The following is a 12,336-nucleotide window of genomic DNA, read 5'->3' as shown; positions in this document are numbered from 1 at the left end:
GGGCAGTGGATGGATGGGTGAATGGATATACAGGTACAGTTACAGGTATGTTTATAGATATAGACGTAGGTAATAGGCATCAGTACAGATATAAATACATATAAATATAAATAAACATAGACATGTGGATATATATGCAAATCTAGCTATTTGAAATTGCCATCACAGGATTTTTGTAGAGGAGCAAGCTATTTATTTTTCACAATTGTATGATTGAAGACAGCCTGTTTTGTTTTTTTTCCTAGGTAATGACTTTATGACTTCCAAACTAGGAAACTCTGCTTGGGACTCATTTGTGGCATGCTTCTCCATTAGGTTTATGTAGTGTTTGTCCCACCATGTCTGTCGCAGGGGTAGTTTCCTTTGCTGCAAGGCTGCTTTTCTCTTTCTCCTTTGTCCTCTTTGAGGCTGCTTTCTGTGATTGGATGTACAAGTGGATGATAGCAGAACTCTGATGCCAATGATTTTCAGTCCATGTTGTAGAATTTTTTTTGTTCTGTGTTTTACTCTTGCATTTTTATTTTTGAGCATATATAACTCGTTTTCAGCCAGCCATTCATATGAATCACTGTTTACAATGGGGTCATGATAGGAACAACTTAAACATCTGATTAAAAGAAAGTTTTAAAATACCTTAAAGGGGATTTCAAAATAATATGATACAATTTGGGAAGAAATATCTCAATATGCAAGAAAAATATTTGGGAGAATATTCACTAAAGTATAATCAGTGATTGATTCTTGGATTATGGATTATTAAATATTATTCATTTTGCTTATTTTTATATTTATGATTTTATAATTGTAAGCTTACGTTGCTTTTATAATAAGCAACAATAATGTAAACTAATAGTACATAGAAATAAAAGTCATAAGAAATGGATTACAATTTTTTATCTTCTCCTCCTCCCCACTATACCCCAAATAGAATAGTCTGTTAATTATGCCAGCTCTAGTTTGTGCATCAGTTTTCAGGTTTAAAAAAATAGATGGTAAAATTAAATGACAGATCTGAGCACAGAAATGACAAGAAGTTCACTGTAAATAGATAATTGATTTAGTCATTGAAACCATGCAGAATTCCTATTTAAGAAGAATGAATATTTAAGTGTATAAGAAATATACATAAGAAAATATCTCCCTTTGCTTTTTACGCAAGATGTATGGTGACTCGTCATGCTCAGGAAGTGTTTTGAAGTGGATAATGGCTCTTTTCCTGATATTTGCAGGCACATGGCTTAATCCTCTTTGGAAAGCCTTCCTTTGAAGATAAACATAGACGTTGGTTTTAGCTTAATTCTCCTTCCCTAAAATCACTTCCTGCTTTGAAATTATACAATTCTATAACAAATGTGGATAAGCAGTAATTAACAAATGGGAAAGTGAGCCATTTTATTTCTGTCCTAAACATAAAGCTGAACCCATGGAATTGTGCCCCAAGCTGGGACTTGGCTCATTTCTGCAAGCTGCAGGGTGCCCTGGAATAAAGCAACGTGCTGCGAACTGTGATGGTAGACCCTGGATCAGTTTGATGCTCCTCACTGATAATAATGGGAAAACCCACTTAAACCAGCTTAAATAATTAGGAATTGTTGAGGCTTGTGTCATCCAAAATTTCACAAGTATGATGGGTTTCATTCAGTGACTCTGGTCTTTTTCCTGCAATTCTCTTGACTTTATGTTTCTCTAAGCATCTCTATAGCTTCCCTGGTGGCCCAGACTATAAAGAATCTGCCTGCAATACAGAAGACCTGGGTTTGATCCCTGGGTTGGGAAGAGAGAATGGCTACCCAGTCCAGTCTTCTTGCCTGGAGAATCCCATGGACAGAGGAGCCTGGCAGTCTACAGTCCTTAGGATCGCAAAGAGTCGGACACGACTGACTGACTGACTGACTGATTAAATATCTCTAAGCTCTTATTGAGAGAACCTGTGGCAGTCTGGGAATAAATCTGACGTTTAGGGCAGTGGTTCCCAACTTGGGGTAATCCACCCCCAGGAGACAATGTCTGGCAATGTCTGGAGACGTTGATTCTAACAACTGAGGAGATGCTAGTGTTGCTGCTAAGCATTCTTCACACACAGGGCAGTCCCCATGACAGATGACCCAAATGTCAACAGTGCTGAGGTTGAGAAACCCTGACAGAGAGGAAGAAAATGTTTCCGTCTTCCTGTGTCTCTTGCTAACAGTCAAAGCAAGATTTTGCATAAGCCTCCAGACACCTTTTATTCACATGCTTTCATCTGGGTTCCAGGATCAGTTATGGGCAGGAAGGGTGATATTACCAAGATCAGCTCATTTGGCCCTTAAATATATGCGAATGCCCACTCTACACACTGTGTCCACATGAAGAATAAACACACTTCGTGGAACAGTACTATTTTGTTCTGAGCAAAAAAGGGCAATTTAGGTCTCATTAAGAATCCTGTGAACTGCCAAAGAATAACCACTCTCTGTAGCAATCCAAGTCCCCGCTGTGGGATTTGGGAGAGCTCTTCTGCACCCCTATTTTTTGGGGGGTCATCTGCATCAATACCTTTCTAGAAAAAGATAAGACTGGAAGTGACTCACTAACAATCTGAAGACTTTCTCAGGGAAAATTATCTTCAGTGAGGAGGAATGATAAATGAGTATTTTAGGGAGGGTTTGCAGAACCACTTTCTATGCTGAGTCATTTCGAAATTTTTGTTATTAATCGAGGTGAGAGATGATTTTAGCTTGGACCAGAGTGGAACAGTGGAAACGATGAGAAAAGGTCAGATTCTACCATGTTTTGAATATAATGACAGTGAGATTCACTAATGGATTGCCTGTGGAGTACGATATGAAGTCAGAGGTGATAGGGAGACAAGGTTTTGGCCTGAGTCACTGGAGGGATGAACTTAGATCAACTTAGCTAAGGAAAACCATAGAGAGGGAGCTTGGGAAGAAGTTGAAGAAGTCAGGGAATTCAGGAAGAACGGTCCTGCTTGGCTACATAAATTAGGGAGTAATAACAGATGGGATATTTAACGGGAAATATGAGGGTCAAGGGAACCCTGGAGAAGGCAAATGACAAAAGCAAAGACAGGATCTGAAAAGTAGGAGAGTGAACAGTTCTGTTGAGCCGGAGTGCAGGGTTTGCTGGGAGGAAGGGCAAGAGAAGGATTCGGAAGACTGGATTAGGGTCAGGTCATGGAAAGCCTAGGGTCTTGTGCTGAAAGATCTCAACTGACTGAAGAACAGTGGAAGGATTTTGAGCAGGGAAGGGCCATGTGAAGAGAGGAAGGTCACGGTGGACCAGGCAGGAACTCATCTCCAGCATCTCCAGCATGGGGTGTAGGTGTGGGGGCTCGGTAGCTGTGGCGCACTAGGCTTAATTGCCCTGCAGCATGTGGAATCTTCCCAGTCCAGGAACTGAACCCATGCCCCCTGCATTGGCAAGGTGGACTCTTAACTGCTGGACCACCAGGGAAGCCCTCCTGCTTACAATTTTAATTTTCTTAACACTATCCACTTATAGCCTAAAACATAGCCTGGCCAAATGATTCATCCTTCCCCTCCAGGTGAGAAATGCCAGGCCCTTTCATCCCCTGTGGACCTATAGGCTCACAAAAGATATTTAACAAAGATGATTCATTTTCCTGAAAAAATTATTGATAATCTGCATTTCTGGACACATAATGAGCTTAACATTAATTAGTAGTGCATGTTTTTCCTTTATGTGAAACATTATCTTGGATTTCGCAGAATTGAACCACAGATTTAAAGAGCGGACACTGCTTTATGTTGTATATTTTTCTAAAACAACACACATAAGTCTAGACAAAGAGAAAAGAATAGCTTTCAAATTTTGTGTAGGATTTTCCGGAAAATTTCTTAAAATGCAGATTCCTGGGCAGGAGTCCTGTTGTGGTTGATTCAGGGCTGACTCCAGCTGGTCCATTTTGTCCATTACACACCATTATCTGATTATGGGGCCTGGAAACCGCAAGCTCTCCAGGAGCCCCCACAAATGTCTACAAGCTTGAAAAGGAAATTATTGGCTCCCAAGGTAATAATGTAATTCTTACCTAAAAGCATAGTATGGCAATTTCACTGTCAGTATTTTTAACAATCTTATCACATGTAAAAGTGATTTATAATGTACATTTTTCTCTCCTAGCAAGTATTCCTGAAAACACACAATGATAACTTAAAAATAACAGCCAAACAAGAATTCTATGAGTTGTTGCTGCTAAGTCACTTCAGTTGTATCCGATTCTGTGTGACCCCATAGACGGCAGCCCACCAGACTCCTCCGTCCCTGGGACTCTCCAGGCAAGAACACTGGAGTGGGTTGCCATTTCCTTCTCTAATGCATGAAAGTGAAAAGTGAAAGTGAAGTCACTCAGTCGTGTCCGACTCCTAGTGACCCCATGGACTGCAGCCCACCAGGCCCCTCCGTCCATGGGATTTTCCAGGCAAGAGTACTGGAGTGGGTTGCCGTTGCCTTCTCCGCTATGAGTTACTCATTGCCAAATCATGTCAAAATCAAAATTATAAAAATTCTCTACAAGACTGTGATAGGCCTCAAAAGTAAGTGCTTAAAATAACAGTCCTGGCGCTCTACTTTGATTTTAAAAAAAGGCATCCCTAGGTGATTCCAGTCACACTTGGAGAACCAGTGGTTTAAGCGGATATTTCATATTACCAAAGCCTTCTTGTCTTCATCCAATCTTTTATCAAATTTCTCAGCATGCACTATGTGCAGGGCAATATGCTCAGTGGCGGAGATAGAGTCATGAACAATATTATCCTTGTGAAGCCTCCAGACCAATGGGAGAGACAGTCAACAGACAAATGGACAAGCATATGAAAACAATTACAAGCTGAGATAAGTGCTGAGAAGAAAATCAATGGAATGTTGAGATCAAGAAACCAGGGAACATTGATTTCAGACTGAGAAGGTCAGAGAAGCCTTTAGCAAGGGAGTGGGATTAAAGAATCAAGAATGAGGAGGCAGGCCTATGAAAATTCCTAGGAAGAACAGTTCAGGCACAGGAACAGCACAAAGAGAAACCCCTGTGCAGTACCCAGCTCGTCTTGTTTATGAGTGTCAGGGCAACAGGAGGAAAGACAGAGGAATGATGGGGTGGCTGAGGAAGCCAGTCCGGACCATTTTGCTCAGGGCACTTCTTTGCAGATGGACTGTATTCTAAGTGAAGCAAACTGACAGTCTTTGCTTGTTTGTTATTTTTTTAAAGCTTGGGTATGGAATGGTATTTTGTATAGCCCAGCTCTGGACTCAAACTGATTGAGTGTGAATTGTGGCTTTGCCCTCCTTACTCAATCCCTTACCTGTAAAATGGAAGTAATAATAGTATCTACTTCATAAGGATGTTTAACATATTTCATAAATACATGATAAGCACCATATGGTGCATGCTAAGTCATTTCAATCGTGTCCAGCTCTTTGTGACCCCATGGACTACAGCCCGCCAGGCTCTCCTGTCCATGAGATTCTCCAGATGAGAATACTGGAGTGGGTTGCCATGCCTTCCTCCAAGGAATCTTCCAGACCCAAGCACCATATGTGTTTTGGTAATGAAGGTTTGTGTTTAAGAAAATCATTCTGGTTTCCCCTCTGGGAAGAAGGAACAAGGGCAAGGGCATGAGTGGACATGGTTAGGTTGGCTAGAAGGCTGTTCAAGAGAAATATGATGGAGGCTGGAGGTGGGATGATGACAGCAGAGTTGGAGAAGAGGGGTTGGTTTCCTGAATTTTTTTTTTGAAGGCAGAGTTGACAGAAACTGGGAATAGATGAAATGTGAGGCAAGAAGTGAAGAAAAGAATTAAGAAAAACCATTTGGTTTCTGGCTCAACTAATTGGATGCATAAAAATCATCTTCCATCACTATCAATCATCATCAATATCATCGTCATCAACCTTTATTGAGCAGATCTGCATGCCAGGCACTGAGATAAATGCTTTACAAACACCTCTTAAGACGTGGGAGGCTTAGGCACAAAGACATTTGCCAGAAAGGAAAGTCAAGAGTTCAGCATTGGATAAGTGAAGTTTGAGATGACCCTGAGATACCAGATGGAAGGGTCAAGAAGGCAGTTGGATAGTCGACTCTATAAAACTCAGAGATGACTGGTTTGGAGATAATGTTCACGAGTCATGAACTCTGCAACGGAATTCACCACAGTGTTCTTTTACATAATGATTTGAACTGTTCCAATAATGTTTTATTTCTTTTGGCCTACTCCTTTCTTTTTGAGTTCAGGACCTGCTTCCTAACAACCTTTGTGTCAATTGAGTTTTCAGTCAATTCTCCATAGTGTAAAATAATGCATTGCATGAACATTTCTGATTCTGAATAGAACTCAACTGAGCTCAACTTGTCTACTCTGAAGTTCATGTTCTCCATGAAACATTTCCTAGTTAAAACTCAAAGAAACTTCAGTTCAAGTTATGGTCTGAAATCAACAGAATTATATTAATTCATATGGGTATAGAAAATCATTTATTTACAGTGTTTAAAGTGACATTTAAATTGACATTTGAACAGTTTTTCCAATCCCACACAGTTAGTGGCATAAGGTCTTGAGAAAGCATGAAACATTTTTTTATCAGCTTCATATTTCATCAAGCTTGCCAAACACAGTTCGTTTTCCATAGAAATTCACAAACCTGAGCAGTGGCCAAATTTTCAGAGTCGCTGAATATCAGCCAGTGAATAAAATTGTTAAACCCTTTGATCACCCCCCCCTACTTTTTTTTCCTTAAAAAGTAACATAGCGTGTGCCTCTGAGTTTTATTATATGACATCTATTACACACAGCACTCAAATGCGTTTGAGAAAAAGCCTGTATGAACATTTTGGCACAGAATGAACACAGACAGGGTCTATTGTGAACAGTCATTTGCAACCTTGCTTATCCTCAGATGGGAAAGCCTTCTGCTCTACCGATGTTCTTCAGAGGGCAGTGGTACCAACTTATAAAAATGAATAATTTTTTAAAACATTTATTTTGCTGAAGTATAGTTGATTTGCAATGAGCTTAATTTCTGCTTTAGAGCAAGGTGACTCAGTTATACATATATATGTATATATTCTTTTTCATATTCCTTTCCATTATGATTTATGACACAATATTGAGTATAGTTCCCTGTGCTCTACAGTAGGACCTTGTTATTATCTTGCATTCACTAACCCCAAACTCCCAATCCATCCCTCCTTGTTGGCAACTACAGGTCTGTTCTCTATGTCTGTGAGTCCATTTCAAAGATAACTTCATTTGTGTTATTTTAGATTCCACCTGTAACCTGATAGCATATGTTATTTATCTTTCTCTTTCTGATTTATTTCACTTAGTATGACAATCTCTAGGTCCATCCATGTTGCTGCAAATGGCATTATTTCATTCTTTTTTTATGTCTGGTGGTATTCCATTATATATATACACCACATCTTATTTACCCATTCATCTGTCGATGGACATTTAGCTTGTTTCTGTGTCTTGGATATTGTGAAAAGTGCTGCAGTGAACATTGGGGTGTATGCATCTTTTCAAATTATTGTTTTCTCTGGATATATGCCCAAGCGTGGGACTGCAGGATCACATGCATCTCTATTTTTAGTTTTTTGAGGAACCTCCATACTGTTCTCCATAGTGGCTGCACCAACTTACATTCCCACCAGCTGTATAGGAAGGTTCCCTTTTCTCCACACCCTCTCCAGCGTTTAGCGTTTGTACATTTTTTGATGATGGCCGTTCTGACCCATGTGAAGTGGGACTTCATGGCAGTTTTGATTTACATAAAAATGAATAGTTTTAAGAACTTTTAAAGGTTGAAAAATTTCCAACAAATCCAATAGGTAAAAATTACACAATGGTCCAAAATGTGATAAATCCCAAACACTATGCATGATTGTTAATTGGGGCCTCTTGTGAACCTTTCTCTTAAGACATTTGTCCTAATATCAGAATGCTCTGATTCAAACAAAATCTTGAGCAGGGGACAGGGTATAACTAGTTATCAGGAAGAAAATGATGTTCTTGGGCACTGGCATATTGTGCCCAAGAATAGTTTGGAAAGATAAAGGCTATGGAAATAAACAAATAATAATAATAATGAGTATCATTAATTAAAATGTCAGTAACTCTAATGTAGTTCTCTTTGTGAATGATAAAATTATATAAGAATGTTGAATCTCTTTAACCCAGTGAACATTGTGATTTTCTCTTCATTGAATTGCTTGCCTCATTGGCATCCTGATAATTTCATCCTGATAATTTTTTACTTATAATTGTAAAAATGCACAAGAGCTTAATGCTCAAAAAAAAAAATAGCTCCTTTTTCTTCAAGAAAAAAACAAGGTAAAGAGTAACGATTAATTACTGAATTTCAGCTATGAAAAAGTGACTGTGCTGTCAGGGGCCACTGTGCTTAAGTCACACCTCATGTATTTGGAGAGCGTGGCTCCATGCGATACCAGAACAAGTGTGAGTTTGGAAGGACTTTCACCAATGGGAACCGTGGGTGTGCTGGGAAGGGAGTCACCACCAGGGAACGAAGGAGTCAGGGCGGAAAGGAGCCAAACCATGAAGCTGGAGCAGAAGTCTTAGCAGAAGTGTCCTAGAAAGGAAGCTGAGGAGAAGGGTCCTGACTTGCCAGGGGCCAGGAGTTACAGCTTATGCTTGACAGAAGCCCTGTCTCACCATGGCCCCTGGCAAGCCACATAGGTGAACTTGCCAGAGTCATGGTGATCTCAGAGGAGCCCAGTGTAATTGGGGAAGTGTTGTGGCATGGGAATAAGCAAGAGCTAACACTCCATTTTTTAATGAAACAGCTTTATTGAGGTTTAATTCACATACCTTACAATTCACTCATTTAACGGGTATAATTTAACAGTGTAGTCAGAGTTTTGCAACAACTACTGCCATCAATTTCAAAACTTTCATCAGCCCCAAAAGAAACCCTGTGCCTCTTAGTCATTGCTCCCCCCAGTCTTCCCGTCTGCCTCAGCCCCTGGCAACCACTAATCTTTTGCCACTCTACAGATTTGCCTATTCTGGGCATGTGGGCTGCTGTCTATGGGGTCGCACAGAGTCAGACACGACTGAAGAGACTTAGCAGCAGCAGCAGCGGCAGCAACATAGAACTGGAATCATACAATATGTCATCTTTTGTGTCTAGCTTCTTTCATTCACTGTAATGTTTTCAAGGTTCATCCACACTGTAGCATGTATCAGTTCTTCTTTCCTTTTTATGGCTGAGTAATTCCATTGTATAGGTATGTCGCATTTTGTTTACTTATTCATTGGCTGATGGACGTTTGGGTTGTTTCAATTTTTTGGCTATTGTAAGTAATTCTGCTGTGAATCATTTTGTGTACAAGTTTTTGTGTGGATAAATATTTTCATTTCTCTTGGGCATATAGTGAGGAGTGGAATTGTTGGGTCATTTGAGAACTTCACATTTAACATTTTGAGAAACTGAAAACTGTTTTCCAGAGAATTTACGTTCAGACCAGCATCGTATGAGAGCTCCAATTTCTCCACCTCCTTGCCAACAGTTCTTTGTATCCATCTGAGTGGGTGTAATGGAGTATCTCATCGTGATTTTGATTCGTATTGCCCTGATGGCTAATGCTGTCAAGCATCTTTCTTTTCATATCCTTATTGGTCATTTGTATATTTCCTTCAGAGAAATGTCTATTAAGAGTTTTGCCCATTTGAAAGTTGGGTTATTTGTTTATTTATGATTGAGCTTTAAGATTTCTTTATATATTTTGGGTCCAAGTCCCTTATCAGATATAAGAATTAGCATATCATGTAAATGATGTGCCCCCTCCAGCATTCATATTGCACCTCTACCATTTACTTTAAACTGGTATACACCCATGTAACCATTTACCTTGGAATTATAACTTTCAGAACTTTCCCCCTAGTAAGTTCTCTGTGCCTTTCCGCCTTGTGTGCCAAAGGAGGCCTTTCAGAGCTGAGAGTTCCCCAGGGTGTCTGACTCAGAGGATCACAGTGACCCCAGGCCTTCTCCCTCCCAGGGCCTCTAGCTACGCATTCCAGCTGGGGAGCCTGCCTGCCTGGCTCCTTCAGCTCCCCAAGCAGTATCCCCGTCTCCAGCCTCCTCCTCTGTTCCCACACTGACCAGGGGCTCTGCTTGGGGAGGATGGGAGGTCAGTTCTGCCTGGAGCTGCTGCTGCTGCTGAGGTGTAAGGACCCTGCAGAGGTAAGAAGATACAGTGTGTACATTTCAGGCTCTGTGTGTTTGTGCCTCCTGCCTGAAGTGCAGCAGGACCCAAGCCAACAAGATCGTGGATGGCTTCATGAGGTAATAGTCCTGGAGCTGCAACGGGGAAGGTAGACACAAGCAGGAAAGGATGAGAGCAGCAGTCACTTTGGAGGGATTGACTCAGCTGGTGCCAGCACCTGAGTCTCTTTCAGCTTCAAAGTTCAGATGGTTCAAATGACACTTCAGATGTCTCTGCCTATTGCTTTAGGAGAAGGTTCAGAGCCTTCAAGCCAGGCTGACTGGAATGCTACATATCATTGCCAAGACACTCATATTTTTATTGAACACGTAAAGCAAATCTCAGTAAGGATCTGCCATTTCTTCGGCACCTTTCCTTTTGGCTGTTTTTTCAGTATTTAAAAATGGATGCAATTTGACCTTAGCAATGCACATTGGCTTATATTGTTAGTGTTGCATGCATCTTAGTGGCCTTTGATTGCAATATTTTTCTGAAACAAAGAAACTGAATGTAGTAGTGGATTTGACGATGGCAGTGTCACCTGGCTAGTCCGTGGTAGAACCGAGACTAAGTACCTTTGCTTTTGAGCTTCTCTTTGGGTCTGGATCATTGGATGCCATATAATGATGAAAATTCAGGAAAAGGGCAAATCTTGCCCTTCCCCTCAGTACAATGGAGGATGAAGATTCTATGACATTTACAAGCAGAATGGATACTGATGTGAAACCTCAAAATGTGGTCTGACTCTTGCATGCAGCAAAGACAGATAACTGATGGAGAAAAGCAGAAAGCCTTGGTTTTGCTGCTTGCAACCTCTGGTACAAACCTTGTTTTGTGTGGGTCCAGCTTTTTATGATTTCATAGAAAGACCTAAAATTTAGAATATTCTGAAGGTGTTCACAGAGCTTAGATACTTGCTGGTTTTATATAGCTACAAGTAAAGGTTTCTTTGAATCCTTCCTAAAGGAACAGAGGGTATCATATTAAACATTAGCTTATTTGATGAATGTTTTTAACACCAAGAAGGTGAAGCCACAGGCCTTCCTACAGATCAGCCATCTCTTACCTTAAACTACATGACCATCTACTTCAATTCATATGTGGAGTTCTTCCCTATCGTGCGCACATTGTCACTATCTATATATTAAGTATTGTAAATATATGAAAATTATTTAATTTGTTAAAAACCAAATTACTTTTGGAGAAAATTTATTTGTCTTAAGTCACCGTCGTTTACAATCTGTTGAATGATCCATTTTGAAAGAAGGGCAAAGACTTAAATACTGCAATTCTGGTTATTTACAGTATTAGCAGCTATAACCGAAATCAACTCAAGCTGCAGTGACTGCAGGTTCCAAGCTACCTAACACTGTTCGTCCGACAGTTTTTTCTACCTGTGGGAAAATGAGCCACAAAGGCAGTAAATCCCCTTTTGTTTTCCAACTCTCTTCGAAAATCCTACTGATAGGAATTGTGCATTTAAGTAATGTTCAGTAAATATAGTTAAAAATCCATCACTGTTTTTTCTATTAAAAAAAATAATTTGCAGTTGGTCATTTGTGGCTATTTCCAGATTAAGAACAAAGTATTTGTGGAAACCAGGTTGAGCCCAAGTTCCTGATGACAGGGAGAACATTGGATTTTGTGAATCTTCCTTCTGAGCCTGAGTTTGTTTCTGCATGTCACTGTGCAAATTCACAAACGTTTCCTTCTCTAGTCAGCACGCTGTGGGGGAGCCAGTTGGGAGTGCCACCTTGAGAGCTAGGACTTGTGGAGGCTTCAATGCAGGAGGCTCTTGAGATACTGAACCTTTTCGTGTATTTTAATCTGTACATCAAGTGCCGGGTAGAGAAAGTATGCCAGCCAATTAGTTCTGAGTTAATGTCCTGGGAAGAATATGTCAGCAACCTCCCTGTTCTGACCATTCTCAGTGAACTTTAAAATGCCACTTGAAATGGCCTCTCCATGTGTTGGGTATGAGTTCAGTGCGCCTCCTGGGAAGCAAGATAATGTAGGGTCAAGGCCTGAATTTTCTAGATGTCCTTAGTTCCCACTGTAGCTTTCTCTGAACGAATCAATGAAAGACAGCACCT

At 40.4% G+C, this 12,336-nt stretch overlaps 1 protein-coding gene across 8 annotated transcripts in view; it reads left to right on the top strand.

The window, feature by feature from the left end:
• ARHGAP6 (Rho GTPase activating protein 6) overlaps positions 1 to 12,336 on the top strand; it is a 541,445-nt gene that overhangs the window by 370,918 nt on the left and 158,191 nt on the right. The window contains exon 1 of one of the 8 annotated variants that reach the window (XM_086386893.1): positions 10,077 to 10,221. The exons of the other annotated variants lie outside the window; for them this stretch is intronic. Within the exon in view, the coding sequence (XP_086243019.1) occupies positions 10,162 to 10,221 (60 nt within the window). The 5' untranslated portion in view covers positions 10,077 to 10,161. Of the gene's footprint in view, positions 1 to 10,076; positions 10,222 to 12,336 lie in introns of those variants that run through there. 8 annotated transcript variants of the gene reach the window in all.

The sequence above is a fragment of the Bos grunniens genome, chromosome X, assembly GCF_055505025.1.
Source record: "Bos grunniens cultivar Pamir isolate PY7600 chromosome X, Bosgru_T2T1.0, whole genome shotgun sequence".
Classification (NCBI taxonomy): Eukaryota; Metazoa; Chordata; class Mammalia; order Artiodactyla; family Bovidae; genus Bos; species Bos grunniens.
Note: the sequence above shows the minus strand (reverse complement) of the source record. Positions and strands in the feature narration are given on the sequence as shown.